General features: G+C 40.5%; 3 protein-coding genes across 7 annotated transcripts in view; 1 reads left to right on the top strand and 2 right to left on the bottom strand.

Annotated features, from left to right (window-relative positions):
• The window catches only part of rftn1b (raftlin, lipid raft linker 1b), a 95,825-nt gene extending 91,592 nt beyond the window's left edge, over positions 1–4,233 (top strand). For all 3 annotated transcript variants that reach the window (XM_020609741.1, XM_020609740.1, XM_020609743.1), the window contains exons 9-10: positions 80–155; positions 908–4,233. In XM_020609741.1, coding sequence (XP_020465397.1) covers positions 80–155; positions 908–1,543 — 712 coding nt within the window. In that variant the 3' untranslated portion in view covers positions 1,544–4,233. The remainder of the gene's footprint in view (positions 1–79; positions 156–907) is intronic.
• A 5,326-nt stretch (positions 4,234–9,559) lies between these two features.
• Positions 9,560–13,935, bottom strand: LOC109965600 (vitelline membrane outer layer protein 1 homolog). The gene is made up of 4 exons (XM_020609749.1): positions 13,699–13,935; positions 12,696–12,808; positions 11,085–11,391; positions 9,560–9,642 (listed from the first exon to the last, which is right to left on the bottom strand). The coding sequence occupies exons 1-4, from the start codon at positions 13,906–13,908 to the stop codon at positions 9,640–9,642; spliced, it is 633 nt and encodes a 210-aa protein (XP_020465405.1). The 5' UTR covers positions 13,909–13,935; the 3' UTR covers positions 9,560–9,639.
• Positions 13,936–19,239: 5,304 nt separating this feature from the next.
• The window catches only part of brd2b (bromodomain containing 2b), a 19,597-nt gene continuing 14,492 nt past the window's right edge, over positions 19,240–24,344 (bottom strand). For 2 of the 3 annotated variants that reach the window (XM_020609712.1, XM_020609713.1), the window contains exons 7-12: positions 24,006–24,134; positions 23,646–23,894; positions 23,290–23,543; positions 22,825–23,141; positions 21,025–21,153; positions 19,240–20,864 (exon numbers count right to left, since the gene is read on the bottom strand). In XM_020609712.1, the coding sequence (XP_020465368.1) occupies positions 20,734–20,864; positions 21,025–21,153; positions 22,825–23,141; positions 23,290–23,543; positions 23,646–23,894; positions 24,006–24,134 (1,209 nt within the window). In that variant the 3' untranslated portion in view covers positions 19,240–20,733. The remainder of the gene's footprint in view (positions 20,865–21,024; positions 21,154–22,824; positions 23,142–23,289; positions 23,544–23,645; positions 23,895–24,005; positions 24,135–24,344) is intronic. The other variant, XM_020609714.1, reaches the window with a different exon arrangement.

Raw genomic sequence — 24,344 nt, 5'->3', positions numbered from 1 at the left:
AACAAGTGTTTGATTTAAAAAAAATAAAAATATCTGGTTCTCTTCTGTTTGCTTTTTTCCCTTCATCCTCATCTTCTAGCGATGGAAGTCTGTCCACCAAACAGATTGTTTTCCTGCAGAGACCCGTCTTGGGCCGAAAGAGAAAGGAATCCAAGGTAAACTGACCTCACATTCATCCTTGTATTTCTTGTCTAAGGTGAGGTCTCCTACAGTTATTCTGTCATCCCCATGCCAAATATCCAAAGCCAGCATCACCTTTTGCCACCTCCACTTTCGCATCTGATTTTGTTTTAAGTAAACAAACACACGCATCAATGAACAAACGTGAAGAAACTCCTCTCTGTTTGCGATATCAGGAATTCTTCAGCAACAGATAAATGTGTTTGGGGAAGTATGGTTGATAATGCTTTCTTGGTGGCACTGAATAGTGATGATAACCTCTAAAGCTAACCTTTGTCCACAGTGGAATGAATCCATGTTGACGCTTTCTGTGGCCTGAATTTAAACTGCCAGCACAAAAACAAATTTAATAGGCCCTAAGACTCTAAGAATTGCTAGCGTTAACAAGATTTTGCTGCCTGTTTCTTTGCAGTTTATCTCAGTTTTCTATGTCCCTGTAGCAGCCAGAGCCCTGCAGAAAATGTTCAAGTAATTGAGGATGTATTGCATTAAATTTTTGCCTGTTTGTTTGGTCAGACTGAAAGCCCTGAGGCCACCAATAACTCCCCTCAAAATGGCCTCAGTTTCCTTCTCTACATCAATGAGACTCGTCTGAATTAGCTAGTTATCCCAGTGCAATATTAGATCCACTGTGATCCATTCTTAATTAAGTCTGTGCATAATGCTTTGGGCCGAAAATTAAAGAGATACAATGCATTCCACTTACATGCTAATATAAATGTTTCAGAAATTGATCTTCAAGACCCGAAGCAAGTCCAGCAAGAACTACATTAAAGACACAGCAAAGAACAAGAAAAAGAAAAAAACAAAAACAGACAAAGATGCTGAAGATCCTAAGATTCTTGATGATAGGGACAAGAATAGGGATGAAATGGTGAATGCAACAGACGTAGGCGCAGTGAGACAAAGTGAGACATCACCAGAAAGAGAAATGAAGTGTGAGGAAGATAGAAAGATTGATGATGGGATCAAAATCAGCATAGAGACTGTCAAAAAGAAAGATGAGGGAGCAGAGACAAAAGACAAAGGAGCAGAAAATGGCATAGAGGAAGAAGAAAAAATCACAGTGGATGGAGAGGGGTCAAAAGAGAATGGCAAGCCTTTAGAAAATGGAGAAGTCCAGGAAGTGGCAGGAACTACTGTGACTGTCGGAACAAAGAGAAAGACCAAAGAAAAAGAGGACGAGGGCATAGCAGAAGTTGAAGCTGTGATTGAAAATGGGGTCGAGACCGATGAGGAGAAAGACGAGAACAAGGGGAACGTGATCACACACAAGACAGAAGAACCGGCAGGCGTGGAGGTCACTGTGGCAGATTCCCAGGCCATATCAACCGATCACAGCCCAGAGGAGACTCTCGAGTAGCCAGAGTAGTCCAAGTCAAGGTTTATTTCCCACCCTACCTCTCAAATTGCCCAACATAAGGACTGGTTCACAACATTGTCCCTGATCCAAATTAATGGGGCATAGCTCCCCTTCGCTGCAGCATTCTTCAAACCTGACATTTTCATGGATGATTTCCCCACAACCTGCCAACCATGTAGCTACAGAATGATTTCATGTGATTGCATACATCAGTCCTACTGTACAACCACACATACTGAATGTATCCAAAACAGGGGATGCTGGTGCAAGCTAGTCAGCTTGGAGTCACTTGATGAGCAGTGAATATCTAAAACGTTACCTTGATCAGATGGGGCAAGTTTTTGTTTAACTTAAGATGAATTAACAACATTTGAGGGGCTGGTCACATTAGTATCAATGGCAAAACTTAGAAGTGAAATAGAATGAGCAAAATTTGTGAATTTATTCTTGAGGGAAAAGCAAATTCTTTGCATCATGTAGAAATTGGTGCTGTTGATCAAAAACAACCTGGTCTGGACAATGAGTCCAAAATGGAGGAAGCTACTGTATCTTATCCACAAAAGAGGAATCTTTTGCAGATATGACTAAAATATGACCTTGTGTAAACTGTGTGAATGTATTGTCCTGTTAGTGACCAAGCTAAGTGTCAGTTAGCAAGCCTTCTAGATTTAAGAGCTTTTTTTTTACCCCTTCAGTAACGTGTCATTGACTAAAATACAGTACAGTGGTGATAGACTAGGTGTTGGTTGGCATGTTCAGTTGATTGTTTTGGGCCAATGCCTGTGCTCACAAGGCCAATTAAAAAACAAAGTATGCAGGCAGCCTTGTCAACGTGTCTCTATGTCATCAAGCTTTTAGAACCATACATTTTACTAAAGTAAAGGAATAAATTATACTGCGCCACTTTCTGGTGTGACCAGGCCTTTAAGGGTTTCATTCTCGTCGCAATGTAATGTCGAGTCAAACATAAACTTGCAACCCGTCTAATTGTGGTTAGTTCGATAACCTGAAAGAACAACACTGATGTTGTTTTTGAAAGGTACTTGAACTGTAGAGCAAGTTTAGCTGCTCTTTTCAGGAAAGACAAGTCAGCTCCAGAAAATTCAAGAGACACAGTTGTGACAAGACACAGGTTTGCCTCATCCACACAACTGACAGTACAAAGGTGGGTATGCTCAGAACAGTGTGCTATTTGATCAGACTGCATCATCATTTCCTGTTCCTCTGTTTTGTTCACCGTGGGGAGTTGTGTGTGAAGAACACGTGGAAAACACTGGTAGAGGTGTTTGTTGCGACAGGCAATCCAAAGTAGGGTGAGGAGGTAATTGTTTACTCTGAGCTCTAAGCTGTTAAGTGCTTCAGAGTTGATAATCACTCTTTAATGTTGTGTGCTAAGCTCACCTTGCGCGTAGAATGTTCCATATTCAAAGCCAAGTTAAATAAGGATGTGACATTTAGCTGAATGTTTACAGCTCAGTAGCTGATCTCCTATTTAGATGCATCTATGGCTTTTTCATACAGGAATGAGGATTTATTTTTAGCAAAATAACATTTTTAATTATATTTCTAGTCAGTGGTCGCAAAGAAAAGCACTTGTCAGCATGGAAACAAGGTTAAGCTATGTGGTCAGGGCCGAAGATCGTTGCTTACTGAGACAAAACCCGAAGCTTGAGAGGGAGAAACTGAGACAAAGAAAGAGGTTGAGAGCAGAAGAAAAAGATCACAGAGCATAAGAGATTCAAATAAAAGAAACAAATAGGTTCATTTAAAGTAACAGCCTTTTGTGTTTCACATTCCCTGTTGAGATTTCCCTCATTATTTTACCTCCAGCTCTTTAAGCACCTCTTACCAGACATAATTTCTGACAGAAACCAAGTCATAATGTGCTGTTTCATGGCGCTGTGTAGCATTCCATTTAGAAAGGGGAACGAGGGGGGGGTGGGTTTGGCGGACGCTCACGGTGGAGTTCTCATTAGCTCACTAATGGATTTGATCAGTGGGGTATCTGTCAGGAACCATGGATTTCTAACGAAGGCCACTTGTTGGAGAGGTATTGACAGAAGAACACCTCAACATATCAAGCCAATCAAACAGCCTTCAGATTTAACGGTGATGTCATTAGGAATCATTTGCACTAAGAAGGAAACATTTGTGTTAAAAATTTATACACACACTTCATAAAATATGTTTAATAAAACTATTTATTAAAATGTTTGAGCATTGTAAGTATTTGGTTAATCAAGAACTGAAACTACCTGGTCTCCTGCTTTATACAGACTATAATTTGTCATAATTTGGGTTTTCTGTTTTACAAAAATAGACATGTTGGTCAAGACAAAAATCTCCTTCTGGAGATGACACGCTTCATTCACACAAAATTAAGACTGATTACGCTGAATGAGTGCACTCCTTCTGGGGGATTCATCCATCCGCTGCTGAGATTTGTTTCAATGTAAAATGATTTTGTGTAGAATAGAAGATATAAACCAGTGACCAGTTTAGCCTTATTACTATAGTGTAAACGGCCCGCACAGTGGTGATTTAAGTGTTATATGTTTGTTAGAGTTGAACAGGAGTGTTTTGTTGCAGTCAGTGTTGGTATTTTAAAACTGTTGTTTATTACTGGAATTTACAGCGAGGGGATAAAAGATTTGAAGTGTTTGTCTATATGAAGGTAATATGTTTTGTTTTTTTTTTTTTTTTTTTTACTGTGGGCTTTGTGTTGCCTCTGTTGTTCCGCTAAACCTTAGTAAAATGTATTTCTGACTGATGCTTCAAGCTACCTCCCAAGGGCTGTTGTTGGTTTTAAACTGAGGGGTCGCAGCGTGTGTGAACCCCTGAAACATGTGCTCCTTGTCCTCTCGCCCTCCACCAGGATAGAGCCCAGACATGTGAGCTCGAGGTCATCGCTAATGACAGAAGGTCGAGGGCCATATTTGGGCCACAATGGATTTTTCACAGCTGTACACAGGAGTTTGCACGAGCACATGACAAATAACCACTCATGAATTAAATATGAAGTTGTATCATAATATTTTCTTTTTCTCTGTGTTTACTTGATTGTTTTAACTGCTTTTAGCTTTTGGCTGTCTGAGCTTTAATGAACATTTATTGTAGTCAAAAAAATATTTTATGATATTTTATGCTGCCTCTCACATCAGAACTTTTGGGGAGCTATAAAGACTCGGCTGTCACTTTCACACGCTTGTCAGGATATTACAAATACAAATTATGAAAGGCAACACCAGAAGACGCCTTTTGATAGCTGATGACATTCTTATGAATATTTGACAGATTTCCCAAGTAAACCCAAGTCAACTGATTTCATCAGATTTAATCAACTTCTTCATGCTCTCCAGCATCAAGATAAACATTTTAACTGTCATCTACCTGTTTTATAAATTTATTTCAGTATTTCTGCCTTATTTTTTTTTATCTGAAACTGTGACATGAATCCTCCTCCTGTGAAAACAGACAGATCACATTCCATTTTATCTAAAAAGGTAGAGTTTGGAAATGTGGAGAGGTGATCTCATGTCTCAATACTGCTGTTTTGTTTTGTTTTGTTTTAGTGACTCCCACTACATTTCAGTTGCACACTCAGCCACTCATAACCTTGACAAAAGTTACAGCTGGCCCTGTGTGCGCCTGTCCTACCTGTGTGCGCCTGATCTACCTGAGGCTGAGGCCGACAGGGCTCCACCTCTCCCTCATACACTCCAGGGCCTATGGTAGAAAAGCAGGCACATATTCTGATGCTTCATCAGTTAAATTATGCTGAATCATATTAACTTAGCCTTGAGTGAAAAGAAGGAGACCTTTGACTAATGTTATGTTTAAGTACACATTTGCACCATTCAACTAGTTCATGTTTAAAAAAAAAAAACTGTCACATATAGTTTCCTGTCTTATATCAGCGTAATTGTCTCTAAGCCTCAGTAGTGGCGCTGGTGCAATCGTTCTTGGTAATGCTGTAAAAACATAATGGTTCATTATCTGTGTGCTACTATGATGTGAAGTGGGCAGAGTAGAAATGACAGAACATGATACAATAGGATGCCATCATATTTTTTTTCTGTGTTGCCACTTTAGTTTGTTCACAGCCTCTGGAAAATGTATGCTAAGGTTTTGTCTCTCTGATGTTAGTTCTTCATCACCTCGGCTGCCATCTTGAATGTTGAGTACCTTTGATCATGTGCTGTTGTTACTTGCATAGCAGTGTTATGCTATTGATGAAGAAATAGTAGCCTATTCTTTATCTTTGCTATTCTGAGTATGTCCACACTCCTATTGTTCATGACATCTGTACAATTTGTATATTATAAAATGATTTATATTTAATGTGTACACATGTCCTTGCTTCTTTTGTGTCAAAAGAAATGTGAGGTTTGTTTAGTAAGGTGGCTGGCTAGAAGTAAATTAGATGTTGGAGCACAAAGTTTTTTTCAGGAATTGTCCATTAGCTCTAGATTAAACTCATGCACTGATTAAATAACAAGTTCACAATTTTTCAAGTGTATCTTAAAATTATAGCCAGGTGCTCGCATACAGTCTGGTGTAAGTGTATTCATTCACCCTGTCCATACTGGCCATTAAAAGCCATGTGGTCAGACATATGGTCCCTTTCATTAATCTGATAGCATTTGAAAGTGTTGGTTTCATGTCTGAAAGAGCACCCTGGTCAAATCTTCCATCAAAGTCAAAATGACAATCTTACTAGGTTGGATGTAGTTACATATCACTCTCAACATGGCACAAGTCTGAACTGCAGGAACAACAGGCACAAGATTACGGCAATCTGACGTGTATGGCAAATATTGTGCTCTTACTGTGGATGTTAATTTCTTCATTTTCGTGAACCCATGAACACATTTCAGGCACATACATTCTCCTGGCTTTAAATCTTCATTTAAGAATGTATATTCCTTTTACATCTCTAAGGGGAAACAGGCGGTATAGCAGACTCTCCCGCCTGCAAAACAGCAAGTCCAAAATAAGGGAAAACATACTGAGAACAAGAACATGCAGATTTGAGAACAATAAATGTTCCTGATCAGGTGCTCCAGCTAACCAGCAAAGGCAAGTTCTTAGAAGTGTTGTGGCCTTGCTCTATAGGCTACAAGGACAGTCTGTGCTGCCCTTGGAGGAACCCAGAAAGTAAATGAAAGATGAAATGACAGCCTCAGTCCACTGAACACAGTGGCAATAGAAACAGAAGCAGAGTGCAGCAGGGAAATGAGAGTCATAGACTCAAATCACTGCTTTCCTCTGAGAAAGGAACTTGTTTTTTTCTTTAAATCTACTCCATCTGGTTATTACCTTCATTACTGTGGAAACCTTAGAATAGATCATCTTTATAGCCTTTGCACCCTAACATCACAACAATACCATTTATTTTACCCTTGCATCAAAACAATGCAATTCAGCCCCAAAACTGTCTCTCATGCATCAATATTTCACATCAAATCCCAGGTCAGCACACATCATAATAACCCTATGGTGTTTATGAACTGAACCATACTTACAGTTGAGTCAACACAGCTGATGTGATCTAGGCTATAATTTATGAGCTCAGAGCCCAGGGAAGTGGAAGGTCATTAAGAAGAAGGCTTTGCCTCAAACCAAATCACAAACACCATATCTATTCTGGTGACTGCAGGAGGTGTTAATGGCTATTGAGGCAGACTGGGGGCCAGTAGTGAGCCACTAAGCTGGTCAGAAACACATTGATCCTGTGGTTCAGATATTAAACTTATGACCTGGGGCGCTATATTTGTTAGGCTCTGCTCTAAGACTCAGAGGTTCAGCAACTTGAATAATGACGTTCCTTTGTTTTCACAGTTGAAGTACAGAATGCTGTGACAGCATTAAGGTCAAGGTTGTCGTTGATTCAGTGCAGGTTTTAGGCCCTTGTGGCCTGGGAGCTTCTGGCCTGCACTGAGAGGTGGAGCCTCATGGCTGTGCCAGGTATTAAACACTGTTAAACTCACTGATCTAGAATTTATGGTAAATAAAATCACCCTAGATATTTATATTGGATGTATGGTGCCATAACAGTCACACGCGCTGGTGAAGTGTGAGTTGAAGTCCCACTTAACACACTACTGCCATCTAGTGGATGTTCAAGGCCTCATGTGCGGTGAGAGGTACACGGGACTTCACTGGATGTTTTAGTGATGAAATGATTGGTCACTTATTAATATTTAATCAACTGTGGTTTAAAAACTACAGAAAACTAATTAAATAATTAACAATTTGTCACAGCCTGGCTGTTAGACTGGAACACAAAGGAAAGACAAATATAATAAATGATAATCATTTACGTATTTACAACATGTAATTAAAAAGCATGTAGGGCAACATTTGGGACACACTTGGCCCAGGTGCATCTCATCCTGCTAATTAAACGCCAACAGTTCTGTAGCCCTGAGGCCAGAAAACAGTGCCAGTCAAATAAAGACACCGTCACAAATGAATCAACTGAAACGACAAATATTTGTAGGCGTCAGCTTGATGATTTACAGATTCTTCAAATTGTTGTACAATCAATTTATTAGCTTTTTAAAGTCTGTTTTCCCATTAATATCCCCCATCAGTGACACTCTACTGATTTAACACACAAAGAGTCCATTTATTTGTCTTAGGGCCTGTGAAAACAGCTGCACAATGCTTTCTAAAGTCTGAGAAATTATGTCAGCTGGGATTTGTTAAATTAAATTGTGCCATGAAAACTGGAAGCATGAAATTAAGGGGCAATGCAGGCAGGAAAGGTCTAATGAGTTGCATTATAGAAAATGTAGGATCCTGCATGTTTGAAGCTTGATTTAAATTAAAAGTCAGGATATTTCAGCCCCTGCTCTTTCAGTTTTTACTAGTCTTTATTCTATCACAAGTCCATCGACTTTGTGGAATGATGTCATTAAAAGCCTTTATTCCACATTACCAGACGGGATCGTGTATATTATGTATCAATTGCTTCAACGCTTCACTGAGGCTAAATTAAGTTTGAACAGTGAAAACGCATCATGTTAAATGTCTCTCACACATTAACCTTGACAATTTGTGCATCTCTGGAATCTTTAATTAAAATCTAAAGTTTTTGTTTGAACAGTGTTTGGCTACAGAGTATGAGCTTGTAATGGTTGTCACACTCAGTCAGGTTTGTTGCTCAGACAAAATAAGCAACTCAAAGGTGACACCTCGTTCCCTCCAAACTTCAGCAGGTTGTATGCACCTATTAGACATTTAAAAAAACAGATGGCTGTGTTTTTTATTTTTTTATTTGATGTGAACTCACTCCGCACACAGCTGCTTCCCTTGTCAACCCTCCTCCTGATGATTGTAATATGTTCACAGCAGACCAAGTACACTAAATTTAGATGAGGTCAGCGTGTGTGCATTCATTACCATAACAGAGGCTCTATAGCTGTTTGTGGAAGTCTGTCATCGCTTTGCCTCGACTTGCAAAACCTTGTGAAAACCATTACTGCAGCATTTGATAATGTCCTCGAGTTTGCTCCCCAACCCTCCGCACACGCTGCGTGTTAGCAGATTAACTAGTCATTGATTAATTAACACAGCTACCTTTGTGTGTGCCAGTCGGTGTCTTATCAGCGTTTGTCAGGCCTTAAACTCTAAATTAATTAATACCCCCTCACTTGTCATTTCTTAATTACCTTAGTTCGAGCAGGAATTCTGGGAAATGCCTGGGTCAGCGCCTCCGTTTTGTGCTTGCACTTACTATGACTTTGCTGTGAGCTCGTTGGTTCACTGGACAGGATATGGAAACTTGCTGCTCTCATGCTGATGAGGGCGAGCAGGGGATGACATTGTGTTAAACGTGACTCCAGACGAAGGCTCGATTTGAAGCAGCTCCTTTTTGTTTTTGCTGCTGAAGGTGACACTCGATTTTGTTTTGAAAGCTGGATGCTCTGGCAAATATTGTCTAGTTTACTTTGATACTAATGCTGGAACTATGCAAGACACTGCAGGGAAGTATTACAGAGACAGCAGCAATTCAGATGAGTGTTTTATTATTGGTCATCTTTGAGTTTCGAGTGTTGGAGATGGGCTCGACCAAGGTTCTCACCTGCAGATCACTGTCAATATAAACATAAAACAAATTAATCAGCAGCAGGTAAAAGCTGTCACAAAATGTAGTGTGTATGCAGAATATTTTATGTTTGAATCGGTTCATGTAATCACCTTTGCAAACTTTTTATACATTAAAATGGTTTTTGATTTTATATTGAAAAGAAGGAAAATACATAAAAAGATGAGAGAAAAGCTCTGATGAGATCAAATGTCTGCATTTATAAGGAGATGCTGTGGCTCATAACACACCAGACCTATAGGCACCAGTCAGATCATGCTATTTGATTAGAACTAGAATAAATATCTTTCATTCAGGATAATAAAGCCCAATAACAAAACAAAAAATGGGGCTTGAAAACAACAGAAAGTAGCTTAGTTACTGGACAGTAGTTTAAAAATCTGCCACCCCTAGATGACAGAGATTTTCCAGACAAATGTGTTTCCAGTCTAAGCACCTGGGGTTAAACTAACCTACCTGTGCTCTGTGATGTAGCTCAGCTTTATGGTGTTTAGCAGTTAAAATCGATATAAAACACAAATAAGATGTAACAAAAAAGCTGTGGAAATTCATTGTCCATATTTCATAAAAGCAGCATTAGCATGTGTTATTAAATAGACATTTTAAGATTAACATTCATGGCTGCAGCCTGATTTTCAAGTCACGTTTTTACATTCTCATCACCAGGGTGACACATAATCTGTGTCAGCGTTTCCTGTCTGTCCTGTGATTTGAGAAAACTGCCAGAACATTTCCCAGCATGAGGAACAGCTGTTGGTAAAGCTCCTTCAGCAGCCAGAAAATTTCATGTCACATCATCAAAAATATTGCAAGATGATGAGGACTTCTAGCACAGCTGTTCGACTGGCCGAGAGTTTGAGAACAAAAACAGTACCTATGTTGCCCTTTGGCTAATGTCACTGACTCAGTGTTTCATGAGAGCCAGCTTAAATTCAGCCTTATTATTAGCAGATTTTATCCCCAAGTTTCTCCAGACCTCACTGAGCTCAGCAAGAACCTGTAACCAGTGTTGAAAAGCAACTGCTGACCTTTACTCAAGTACAGTTTTAGTCAGCTGTACTTCTATTTCATACCACCCTCACGAAAAGGGACTTTTCTGCAGAACAAGTACATTTTGCTGATAATACTTCTGTACTTTTTCTTGAGAACGATTGTCTACTTGTAGTGGCCTGTTTTTATACTGTGGTACTGGTGTTTTTACTCAAGCAAAGCAGCTGAATACCTCTTCTATCACTGCCTGGAATTTCTTAAGAGAAGACAAAAAGGTTTGGGCTAAACATTTTTGGTTGTAGCACATCCAACATTTTGAGGTTTCTGAAAGCCACCCAGAATCTACTGTATGTACACCCTTTGGATCTCTGTGGACATGTCATTAACCACTCAGCTCTTTCTGGGTTTTGGTTCCCACTATTTAACCCTCCATGTTACCTGCTGAGGCTTGGCACAGCAGTGGAAGCGCACATCATTGAGGCTGGAGTCATCCAGGCCGTACTGGTATTCCTCCATCTTGGACTCAATGCCACAGATTCCTCCATCAAGACATTCCTGGCTCCAGTGGCCATACTCTCCCCACTCCGTACCAGGTCCCTCCAGAGTCGGGTTACTGCTGCAGCGGAACCTGATGTTGTTGACAGCCGTGTCATCACCAAACATTCCCCGATGGGGCTCCACACGAATCTGGAAAGACGTGAGCACACCAGTGGGGCAGTACTGAGGCTGGGACCAGTCGCCAAAGCTGGACAGGAGAGTGGAGGGGAAAGAAATGATGAAAAGCTCCAAGATATGGGTTGGGAACACTGGAACAAAGTCAAGACATTTCATCACCTGAACACCTAATGTGCAAACCTGGCAGAAGAAGTGCCTTCATTTCTCCACTTAAATTTTTTTAGTACTTTTTTAGATCAATGATTTATTTCAGAAGGTAGACCTGGCCACAAAACAAAGAGCTGCAGACAAACATCAATAAAAAACATTTTAGCCTGTAGCAAGTGGCAGACACGCTCAACGATGGGGAAGGAAAGTATTCCTATTGACGCCCATTAATGTCCAGCATTAGTGTTTCTGCTGCTGAAAGCTGGCTTGTTTATATAAAGACCTTTGTATCAAGGTGGGAATACTGAACCCACAGTTTCCTCAGATCAATAAGAAGTGTCCATAGCGCAGGTGTTTTCTTTCTTGTTGGAGAAACGGACCACGTGCAGATGTGACAGGACAGTTTATTTAATGCTCATGTGTTGCTACAAATGAAATGCAAGCAAAACCGAGTGTGTTTACATCTGGGTTTAATGTGATATGTTCAGAGTTGCTGCACCCTTAATAATCGGCTTTACAAATTGGCTTTATTGTAGGCATACGTTCTAATAAGGAACCATGTATGAAGCATTTAAAAGTTGTAATTAATAGCTTTAATAATGCTTAATATGTCATTTACCAGTGCTTTATTTTTATGTTAGGAGTCAGTATAAAAAAGCTGTTTTGGGTTGCCAGGTTGTGAAAACTCCCTTTGATGCTTCATATAATTGGCGACACCTTTTAAGTCACTTGTTAAACATATTATTTGTCCATTTCTATTGTGTTTTAAGTTTCTTTTCGGTACCGTTTTATCTTATTCTATTTGGGTTCTTTTCTCTGGGCTATAATTTACCAGATTATATTTGTGGTTTTCCTTTGTAAAGCACTTTGTAACATTGTTTAAAAAATACTATATAAATAAAATGTATTAATACAGGGTGGGCCACAGAATAGTAGTCCATGTACGTGCCACGCTCTCATGGCCCACCCTGTATTACAGAAAAGGGCTGCAGGCAATCTTGACCATTTATTTACAGTTTAACACACTGCCCCTTTTAATGGCTGACTTTTACATTACCTGCTGACTTAACTGCTTATTAGAAAGTGGCACTGAGGTGGTACCAAAGGATAAATACCCATCAAAGGCATATGACATATAACAATAGTAGTTTTAAGAAATTATTGATAAAATTATAATTTAGGAGCCCTTTAAAATGGGTGTTTTATTCACGAGAGTGGGCTACTTACTAGCCAGTGTGGGACTCAATAGAGTACAGGAAGCTTCGGGCACCATCTTTGGCGCAGATGAGGCGAATCCCGTTCAGGGCGGTATCATCCCCCCCATACTGGTTTGGCTCCACCTGTCAAAACAGATCACAGTTCCCAGAGGCAGTTACAGCTCTGGCCAAACCAGCCCTTTATCTAACTCCTGGTAATGCAGCTACCAAATCTGCTGTTAAAATTCACACCAGGCTAAAGAACGTTAGAGCATTTGTTTTAATCTGTGCATATGTGAGTTAGTGTTTGAAACAAACAAAGGTGTTTATCTATTCAGTGTGCATCCGTTAGAGCATTTGTTTTAATCTGTGCATGTGTGAGTTAGTGTTCGAAACAAACAAAGGTGTTCATCTATTCAGTGTGCATCAGTTATTGAGAACTGTTCTGCATGCAGGTTAACACACAGATTGTTCAAATGCTGGTTTCTCAAGTATACCAAGATACATCCATGATCTACATCACTTATCCTGACGAGGGCCGCGGGGCGCTGGAGCCAATCCCAGCTGACACTCGGCGACACTTAGAGACATTACTAAATATATATACACACACACATACACACGCTATCAAAAATGATGAGACAAAATCAACACATGAGAAAAAAAAAAAATCACCTACATGAAGCTCTTTGTGGACAAGGGGATTCACCTCAGGTTGATCACACTGACCTGTAACAGCTGCCTTAGTGTCAGTCATTCTGAAGAAGGCTGCTCATCAGAACAGTCTTCAGAATAAAAGTGTTCAGACTTATGAACATGTTGCTTTCCACCCATCATTCGTTCTAAGTGAGTCTAAGAGCAAAGACTTTGACATGTGGCTGCTGTGTAAATGGTGCACATTTCAGCAGCCAGTGCACTTCATAGAAACCATAATGAGAAAATGAATCACTGAACTTATAGAACAGTTTTCCTTGCCTCTGTGGTTATATATTAGAGAGAATATCTGTAATGTGTGAAAGAGACGGTATCTTTACCCTGATACTGAAGCCAACTGCAAAGAACTTTTCAGGACACATCTCTGGCCAGGTCCAGTTTCCAAACTGCTCTCCGTTGTTCACAGTAAGCAAAGACCTGTACTGTCTGCTGTTAAAGGCCACACCAGCCCGCTGCAGAAAGTTTTTCTCCTCACACAACCCGGTGGACAGCATAGCCAGCATGGCCACAATGCTGAACAGACTTGCCATAGTGACAACGGTGAGTCAGTATTTCACTCTGAAATGCCAATTAACAAGTACCAGGGTTCAGACTCAAGCTTTTATAGTTCCCTATCGATTCCAAAATCAAGTACCTGTAGCAGCATGAATCATTTACAGAGTCACAGAGCGGTGTGAGAAAGAACAGATGCGACTGGAAAAAAAAGAAAGCGTTTTCACACTGAAGTTCAAAGACGGAGGTTCTCTGCAAAATAAATAGAACAGCCTTATCCTCTGATAAGGTTCTTTATTTGCATGTATATGAAAATTCACAGCCATTTAAAAAAAATGAAACACATTTAGACTAATCTGTAATGTAAGTTTTTATTATTATATCCTCTACATGTGTGTGTGTAGCTTCACTGTCTTTGATAATACCAACAGGGCTGTACAGCAACTACACTTGGGTCATATTCTTGGAATAGTGTCTGGGAATTTCACACTCTGACACAACCTGATGAATTGTTTACATAGTGGCGTTTGCTCCTGCAGGCCATGGGAAGTCAGGCTTCCCCTGTTTCAAACTGCAGGTGTCACTCATGTTGTCTTTTTAATAAAACACTTAGATTAATGGTTTTGGTCATTTTTCTGTGCCATTGTTGCTGGCTGCCACCATCCATCCATCCATCCATTATCTATACCACTTATTCCTGACTATGGTCACATGGGGGCTGGAGTCTGTCCCAGCTGACATTGGACAGGAGGCAGGGTCCACCCTGGACAGGTCGCCAGTCTATCACAGAGCTGACATGTGGACAGATAACTACACACACATTCACATTCACTCCTACAAGCAATTTAGAGTCACCAATCAACCTAAGCCTCATGTCTTTGGACTGTGGGAGGAAGCTGGAGTATCTGGAGAGAACGCAGGCACATATAGAACACGCAGACTCCACACAGAAAGGCCCCGGGTTGGCCTGGGTTCAAACGCAGAACATTCTTGCTGTGAGGCAACAGTGCTAACAAATGCACCACCATACTTCCCAGCCTTGATCACCCTTTTTTTCAGTGCACATTAATTCTCTAAAATGAATAGTCAGCAAGCTGCTGGAGTAATGGTCAATGGAATTATTTTTAGCTCCAGGTAAGGGCGAAGCTGGAGGCTCCGGTCCCCGCTGACCGGGACATCTGTAGACCACACGTCAGTGTGACCTCCATTCCATCTCTCAGCCAGCTCACACTCACTTCCTGAGGAAAAAAAAACAAAAAAAAAACAGAACACTGCACTGCAGCATGAATGGCTCCCCGTAGTCAGCTGGCTCGGCCTGATGGACCCTGACAGTCGGAGACACTGGAGTGTAGAAATGATTAGAGCGGAAAATTAGCTAAATGACCTGCTGGATATAGAGCCTACTGTGCAAAGTGCAGGGGACAGAGTCATGGTCCAAACAGTTTTCTTCAAACCATTTAATTAAAGAATGACGAGAGAAAAATTTCTTTTTTTTTTTCCAAATAAGCAAATTAAGCAGCGATGTTAGCTACAGTAAATAATATACACGTAAATACAAGCAAAATAGAACTAAGAATACATGAAGAAGCCTGCATGTTGGTATAGTATAGCAGCAGAGACTGCAAGTTTGTTAAAGAATAAATAAATAAATGATGTCCCATCATCCTTTAAAACACTAAAAATTGAATGCAGAAGCCTAAAGACTCAGTCATGCTCCTAAAACCTCTGAAGCTGAATCCTGCTTTTCCCATATAAGAAATTATTCACGTTTGTGCACAGGTTTTATCACAGCTTGCCTGTTGTCAGGTCTGGCATTATTTGATACAAGTAAATGAGGAAAACAAAGATGTGGTTAGTGTAGTTTCACTCCTCCTTTACAATTTTAAGCCTATTACTGCAGCAGTCAAAACAATTCTGTGAACTTCATTTGTCATTCAGTGCTTGTTCTCACAGTCCTAACCTTAGAGTCCAAGGTATGAATTATTTCTACACCACAAAATTTACACTGTCATTGCAAAACTAAAGTGGCAGTATTTTGGATTTTCAGTGTGTAAACGTCATCCCTCAGAGCCTCCACATTAAAATGTGGCAGCTATCTCATCCATCACAGAGAATAATTAGATTCAGGCTTCAGGCCCGAGCCAAATAAATCCGACAAAGAACAGAGGCAGTTGTGAGCATTTGCATTCTGTGCCATTATTAAAACAGCAGCATGCAGATATGACAAACACTATTTACTGATCATTTATGTCATGCATTCGCTGCAGGAGCAGCGATCTGCCCAGAGCTTAGTCAGTGCCTGAGTAACTACTGTGGACTTTGTGAACGTGCCAGTGATCACACAGGCTGCTGTGATGATGGGCTGATAAATACATTTGTTCTCTGTGATTGTAATAATGTGTTTGCTTGTACAACATAGAGGAACAGACATGTGAACCTCCTTTGCTGTACTTTAGTTGTAGAGGAACAATGAGCTATAAACCAGTCTAGTCAGGCTTTCTAATTAGTGACTACCAGCCCCCTTTAAAATGCAGGGCTAGCTTCTAGCTGCAGTGTTACATTTGTTGTACATCTTCTCATCTGATGCTCTGCCAGAAAACAAATACATTTCTCAAAATACCAAACTATTACTTTAACTGATGTTTTTTAAGTCAGATTTGGAGTCATTGTTGTTACAGAAAAAAACAAAACACACACACACACACACACACACACACACACACACACACACAACATAAAACACCACATTGATGAGGACAAAAAGAAATTTCACTCTCAGAGGAAAATGTATGAAGAAAACCAAACGCAATCACACATCTGACACCAACATTCAGTTGTTTGTCTTGATGCGTGTTATGCCTGCCTTGGCTTTCGTGATGAACCCAAGTCCTGGTACAACTCCAGTCTGCCCCCGGACCACAACACAAGCACATACTCACTACAATCTGGTGGTTTTTGTGTACAAAACACACACTCTGATATATCAGTAAAACTCTTAATGCTATCTATGTTTTTGATAGGAGATACCAATCCCAACCTTTTTATTTTGTGAATCTGCCTTGTTTGATTTTTTTATTAACTTGCACACAACTCACCGGTACAGATGCTGAGGTTTTTGTTTGAGCAGTACCGACCTGACTCTGGCCCACCAGCCGACTGCTCCTGGTCCAGGTGATGGTGACAACAGGTGGATGGAAGTCACTGGCAAATAAGATGAGGGTGTGGGGGGCCTCAAGCCGCATGTCCTGCTTCTGGTAGATCGTGGAGATAGTGGGCGGTTGACAAACACAGATAAAGTCACACTACATGGGGATTAACATACTACTGTAACAGTTTCTGTAAGACTTGCCCCAAAATGCTGTTACATTTATCCAAAAGCTGTTGTTCATCCACACCAAATTTGGTCCTCAGTGGTCCACAAACTGCTGCTGCAAAGTCAGAAGCACAATATTATCTAAATACAGTATGCTTGTGCATAAGGCATTCCTTACTTGGATCTACAGGGCTCAGTCCAAACCATAAACAACAGACTCAGACAATAGTAAGTAAACTATGGTTCCCACATGCTTTTGGTGACAAACATCAGTGCCCTTCACACCGATTTAAATTCTCTGGGACAGTGTTTACAAGATGCCCCAGTCACAATTAATCAGAGAGTGGACAAACAATAAAGCAAAACAAACCAAAACAAACAAAAACACCGTTTATTGTTATTGAAAAATATATGCGCCATGGAATTACTACCTTTAATAAGTAAAATGGCAGCTGGCTGTGGCTTGAATCATTTCAAACCAGTGAAAGACAAAAAACCTTTTTCAGTGTTGACATTTAAGTTTCCACTGGAGCTGATATGACTATTTGAAACTAAAAAGGCTGAATAAATGTGTTAAATAACAAATACAAAAGTTAAGATTTTTAAGTTTATGCCCAAATCATGTGTCAACACATACATATACAGTACCACTATCATGCTAATGAATGAAAACTCACCACAATACGCTGTGACAGACACCTTAACCTGCACTGACAATACAAGCAGGATTATACACACAGAGGTTAATTGCCGCTCTCAGGGATTTTCTCTGCTGGTCCTAAAAATACATACAGTTCTCATTAACTGCTTATTGTCGCTCCCATTACACTTCAGTAGTTTGATTGACTTTTGTTCTGGGGAGCAGGTTATAATCTACTCTGAGTCTTGGTTGTTTACAGTCAAAGTGCATTTATTCATGTGCTGACATATTTACACATCATTTCACAGAATTGAGCAAAATGTCAAAACTTAAGTCAGTGGTTACCTTTTTGGCTTGTTGCCTTTCACAAAAAAGCAGAGTTGAGGGCCCCTGTCATATCTGTCACCAAGTTCAACATATATCATACTGGCCATCACCTGAGATTTTGTTGACAAGTCAAAAAAACAAACAAAACAAAACATGAAACCTGTCAGCCTGCAGGAGATATACAGTATATTACATGACATACTGATGTTTGCAATGTACAGTCAAATTGTTTTAAACAGTCTTTGTGAGCAAATCTAGTGTCTAAGCTCAAGCTAAACATGGCCTAAGATATCAAATAATGTGGAGAATTAACAATGGACAAAATCCAAGCTGGCACTACAGTTGGCTGCGTTGGTTTTGGCTCCATCACCTGCACTGGCAGGAAACCAACCATGATGATTTCTATTGTAAAAATGAAGTTGGCTGGCAAACTAGTTAAATGGAAGATGACTGACATTTTATAATACACAGGAATACAAAAAGTCTTGTTTATGCAAGGGCTATAGTGCACATCTGATCAAATGGCAATATCATGCATCCATATTATTTAATAATATACTGTCTCTATATTGGCTAATGTAGTAATTCTGATTTGATTTAACCAAAATGGCCCTTAACAATAATGAATAAGTACTTTTGCCAAAACTTACCTTGAGGGCAAATAATTCAGCCAACAGATTTGGCGCCGAGCTGTATCTCAGGTCACCTGAACATCCAAACTGAGAAGGTTTCACATCCCTTTCAAACACCACAACTGGATTTACTGTATGAAAAAACTTCCTGAAACCACAAAACAAGAGACATGTGCACATCTGACTTCACCAATTTGTTCAGACTTGAACATGACTAACTGCTGCCACCTAGTGGAGGAACATTACACAGAGGAAAACAAGTGAACACCGAGAAGCTACAAAAAACACAAATATCACATTTGCTGTTTAGATTATCAAAATAGTTTCAAATTTATTTTCTAGACTTATTGATATACTATCCAATCATAAAACTGTCAACTGTCTGTTGACCAATAAAGGCTTGACTACAATTTGAAACCGCCACTGGCTCCAAACAGCCACACACAATTCAAACTTCTACAGAAGAGAATATTTTAATAAACAGTTGTCAAATGAAAGGCAGCAAACTGCTTGACCAGAGGCAGCAATGCTGATGTGAATGCTCTTCAGAGGCAACTAAGAGTTGGAACTGGAATGGGAAAGAACAGCATGTATAAAAAGGAAACAAGGAAAAAAAGAACAGCAGAAATAAAAGTCTGTGCAACAGCAAACACTATGTACAACTACATCTTATTTCACTGCACATTCAACAACTTTATCTATGCATGGATCTTTATGGGAAACCGTTTCAGCTTAGTGTGTTTCAGTCAACACAAGTTGTTCCAGTGAGTGGTGAGCAGCCAACAGATTGCTCTCAGGAATATCAGCTGAGTTTTCAAGTGCTACAGATATCTTCAAAAAATGCTAATGCAATACTTCACATGTTGAAAAGATTAGTGTGCAAAAAAAAAAGCACTATAATATGAGATTGAGAAGCAGCTCTTAAGAGTTACTGTTTGATGTAACAAATTGAAACGCTGAGAGCTATATCAAAGCAGAACTGTGAGAACTGATGGAAAAATACTGAGAACAGACAAGTACTTCAATGTCTATGGGGCTACTCAGTCTTAAAATGGCTGGTGGGCGTTTAGGAGAATAGTGCAGCTATAACATCAGTACAAACTGAATATGCAACTTAAATGCAAACTTCATAATTACAGATGCTGAGCTGGTTCTACACTCCATAAAGCTGCCTTGTTTTCAAAAAACAATGACAAGCTCTAAAATGTCCAACTGAGAATGTGTGTCAACACAACAGAAATATATCTAGATCTCAAACTGTAACCAACTTTAAATTTTGACCTGAATATGGCAAATATCATAGCTATGCTTTATTCACTTCTCAGTAGCTCTTAGACCTGTCAGCATGAGGAAGAACCAGAATGCCTTAACAATACTGTATTTTTCCAAACAACCTAATTATTATTAACAATCTTGATCCCTTACTGGGCGAGTCTAGAGGTTCATCTAAAGTTAAGTGTGGCAGAAAAGCTAGGCCTGTGCCCAAAATGTTGCTGGTTGAAATTCCAGTAACATCTGAGGAAATGTGGATAAAGACAACAAATAAATAAACTGTCATTCCCGCAGTGTGAGGCCAGGCACAACACACCTGGAGCAAGATCCATCTTTTAACATCCTTTTCACTACTCCACTTCCCTCTTTGGGGATCACCATAAAATTCTTCTTTATAAAAGAAACATAAATTTGTACAAGTATTTACAAAGGACAGGAGGGAGAAACTGAGGCATTTCTACAATTATCCACAGAGACACTGATTCACATCCATCAGTGCCACATTCGCAACATTTTAGGAGTCCACTTGGTGTTTTTTTTTGTTTGTTTGTTTGTTTGTTTTGTTTTCTCCGTGGTGTCTAATATCTCAGCCCACTACTGTTTCAGGGTGTGTTGTGTCCTGGGCCAGCCCAAGTCCCTGAGTTTCAAGTGTTTTCTGTCTGAGCCAGTGCAAAGCATCTCAGCCAGTTTCTGAATCGCTGCTGTCTGAGGAGGAGGAAGAAGAGGAGGACGAGGAGGAATCAGAGCTGGAGCTGCTGCCACTGAGGCGTGAGGGCTGGGTGTGAGTCTCTACAGCACTGGGCTTCTCCACTGAGGAGAGAAGAGCACACAGGAGTTTTATGAATACACCAGGCTGAGACAGAAAGAAAGCGACCTAGTACAGTTTTTCTCAGTTTCTCTGAAATGTTATATCCAGTTCTCAAATCTACAGTTTTTCTTGTATATAGAGGCTGATGATGTGGGAGGTCACCTTTAGGCTTAGTAGGTTTCTTGACAGAGTTGAGCTGCCCACTGACATCCTGCAGCCTCCTCTCCAGCTCGCGCCTCTTCTCCAGAGTCAGCTCCTCTTTAGATTTGCCAGTACTTCCTTTCTTTGCAGCTGCAAGTGAAAACATGACAAGACTGGTATACACATGGGCTGGGATCCACATGCTAATGCACTGAGCTGGGTATTGGTGTAAATGAAGGACAGTTATTGTTTAGGGTATGCTAGAAAGTGGCTTATAACACAGGAGCTTGTTCCTGAGGTAGTGTGGGTCAAACTCAACAGAAATGGGACAGAACCATGTGACACACTGTACTGCAGATTAATCTTCTGATTATTTTCAAAATTTACCATTGAATGCTTAGTCTATGAAATATTAGGAAAATTACAATTTTCAATTTCCTAAAGGCCATGATGTCAAATTGCTTGTTGTCTCAATAAAACAGTATAAACCCCTCAGGTTTGCAGTACAGTAATGATGTTACGTATGACACAGAGGCTCTGAAGCATGGCTGGAGTACGCACAACAGTATCAGCTGCAGCATTGAGTATCGAGGATTGTATCATTTTCAGAGAAGCACATGATTGATGACAACAGAGGCCTCAGTTTCTTGCAGAGTCATGTAACCGTTTCAGTTTGTTTGATCTAGAGAACTCAAAATCTTCCAAGATTTTTGTGATGGTTGACTGGCTTGCAGTAAAGGCCAAGATTTTGCCAATGTGCCAAGTTTAGTGCTGAAGTGGATTTGGAAATTTGAATTGTGTTTGAGTCAGTTCTTGGACAGTTAGAATGCAAAAATGGATCCTGCAACAAAGAGGAAATGGTCTTGTGTTTGGGAGCATTTTGAAGGAACAGCTCACTATAAGGCAACATATAGTATAAAAAAGTAAAAATCAACAAAGGGTTCCCTTTCCTCAGTTACACAAGCAACATGTCTGTAACATTTATGTTACAACAATGGCATGATGAATTATGCTCTGACTGCACTTCATTACTTTTCACAGCAGAGGTCACCAATGAACCTTTGGCCATACAATAGACTGCTTCAGAAAAGCCTGGTTTGACCATCACTACAGTGTACTATCATATAAAACAAAAAGCAACATATCCTCACACTAAAAAAGACACTGAAACCCCCCCATTGCCTCCAATTGTTAGAGCCATTATTTGAGTTGGTGCCGCAGATGGCTGCCTTGGTTCTGTACCAGAAACAAATTCCTTGTGTGTGACATACTTGGCCAATAAAGGTGATTATCCTTATCCTATAATAATGTGTACACATCCCTGTACTGGATTTGAGGATCTTATCCGGCAGTGTTTACTCAGGAGGGAAAAACTAGCTCTTCATTCACTCAAATGCGCCAATGAGCAAAGGATGTCTATGTACTAAAGTCAAGTACATTAACTGGTTGAGAAAACAACGTTACATGCCTGTCAGTTTGTTTGTCTGCCTATCAGTTTGCTGGGAAAACCCAACTTCAGAATCAAAATCTGCTTCATTGGCCAGGTGTGTCGGATACACGAGGAATTTGACTGGTACATGAGGAGAGCGCGAGTAACCAAGGCTGCCATTGCTGTCGGCGCCATCTTTACAAGGTGTACAAGGTAACAATCTTTCAAGGTGTAGAACTGCATATGATCTAAATCTTGGTTGTTCTCATGCACTTGGTAAAAAAATTAAAAAGAAAGTCTGTAATGCTAATAACAAAATAATGCAAAGATACAAACACGACATTATTAAACCAAAATGTAGTGGTATGTGCATGGTGGACGTTTTCATCTACCTTGCTCACCGTAAGGTTTACGAGGTTTCTTCCTCAGACAGGTCATGACGTAGCGCTCCAGCTCTTTCAGTGTGGATGGCTTCAGTGTTTCAAAATCAATCTCTATCTCCTCTGGGTTGGTGTCCCTCAGCGAGGGCTCCCTGGACTGGATGATGTGGACCACACGGCCCAGCTTTTCCCCCGGTAGCTTGTTTATGTCGAGGCTCAGCTGGCGTTTTTCATCATATGTCATGGGCACAATCTCCTCTTCTTCCTCTGAGTCGTAGTGCGGCAGCATAGATGTGGCCACTGGGGGGCAGAACGGCTTCTTTGTGCTCCTGAAGAATCAAGAGAAAGTGATAACATTGGAACAAAGGCCAATATTATCAGCTGTTGGAAATTCTGAACTGGCCCCAAATAAATGTGAATCTGAGCTAAAGTTATTATTATTGCTATTAGCAAAATGAGCAACTAGCATCTACTCACTTGCTGTTCTTGTTACTCTTCTTCCCCTGGCCTTTCTTTGCCTGGGAGCCACCTGCTCGGGCAGATTTGCTCTTCAGCATCTTGCCAGGCATCTTCCATTCCTCAGAGCCAGCTCTGCTTCTGCTGCCTCGACTTCTCTTCTCAAGCTTTTTCTTTTTCTTCTTCTCCTTTTTGTCCTTCTTCTCTTTCTTCTTCTTAGGCTTGATGATGGGGCCTTGAGAAAGGGCAGCCAGCTGCTCGTGCACAGCACGAAGCTGTGAGAAAATTCAATGTCACAAAAGTATTATCATGATATAAAAACGTTTTTGTTTCCACATGAAATTTTCTGGATAAATAAAGAGTACTGGAGGTCTTACTTGTGTGCACACCTGATCCTGTAACTCAGCCAAGCGATGTGCTCGTTCTTCCTCACTGTCTGAGCTGGGGCTGCTTTCGCTCTCTTCACTCTCGCTGCTGGGCTCACTCTCAGAGGTAGAGGAAGATGAGGAGGAGGAGGAGGAGGAGGAAGAGGATGAAGAGGAAGTGGGGTGGCCAGTCACTGATATGGATGTGTGATCCATATGTGGTTCATCTGGCATCTTGGCAAAACGGAACTCAAACACATCCTGCAGTCGAAATCAGAGTTTAAAAGGGGGGGGGGGAGAATTACCCAATTCTTCACAGTATTGTTATTCAGTCCGAATTTTGGAAAAGTAGAAACAAACGGCCAAGCTCACCTGCAGCTTCCGTGCCATGCCCACAACATCATGATCAGGTGGGTTGTACTTGTAGCAGTTGGAGAACATGAGTCTGACATCGCTGGCAAACTGCTGAGCATCCCTGTATTCACGACAGTCCATCTTCCCCTGATGATAAATGGAAAGTTTATTGCTTCAAACATTGACTTTTTGCAAATTTTTACCATTTTGAAAATCTATCCCCTCCTTGAACCGCCACCTTATTGTGGTGGAGGGGTTTGAGTACCCGAGTGATCCTAGGAGCTATGTTGTCGGGGCTATATGTCCCTGGTAGCGTCCCCCAAGGCAAACAGGTCCTGGGTGACGGGTCAGACTAAG

This window comes from Monopterus albus, unplaced genomic scaffold (genome assembly GCF_001952655.1).
Source record: "Monopterus albus unplaced genomic scaffold, M_albus_1.0 scaffold101.1, whole genome shotgun sequence".
Taxonomy (NCBI): domain Eukaryota; kingdom Metazoa; phylum Chordata; class Actinopteri; order Synbranchiformes; family Synbranchidae; genus Monopterus; species Monopterus albus.
This window is presented reverse-complemented; position numbering and strand designations above follow the sequence as displayed.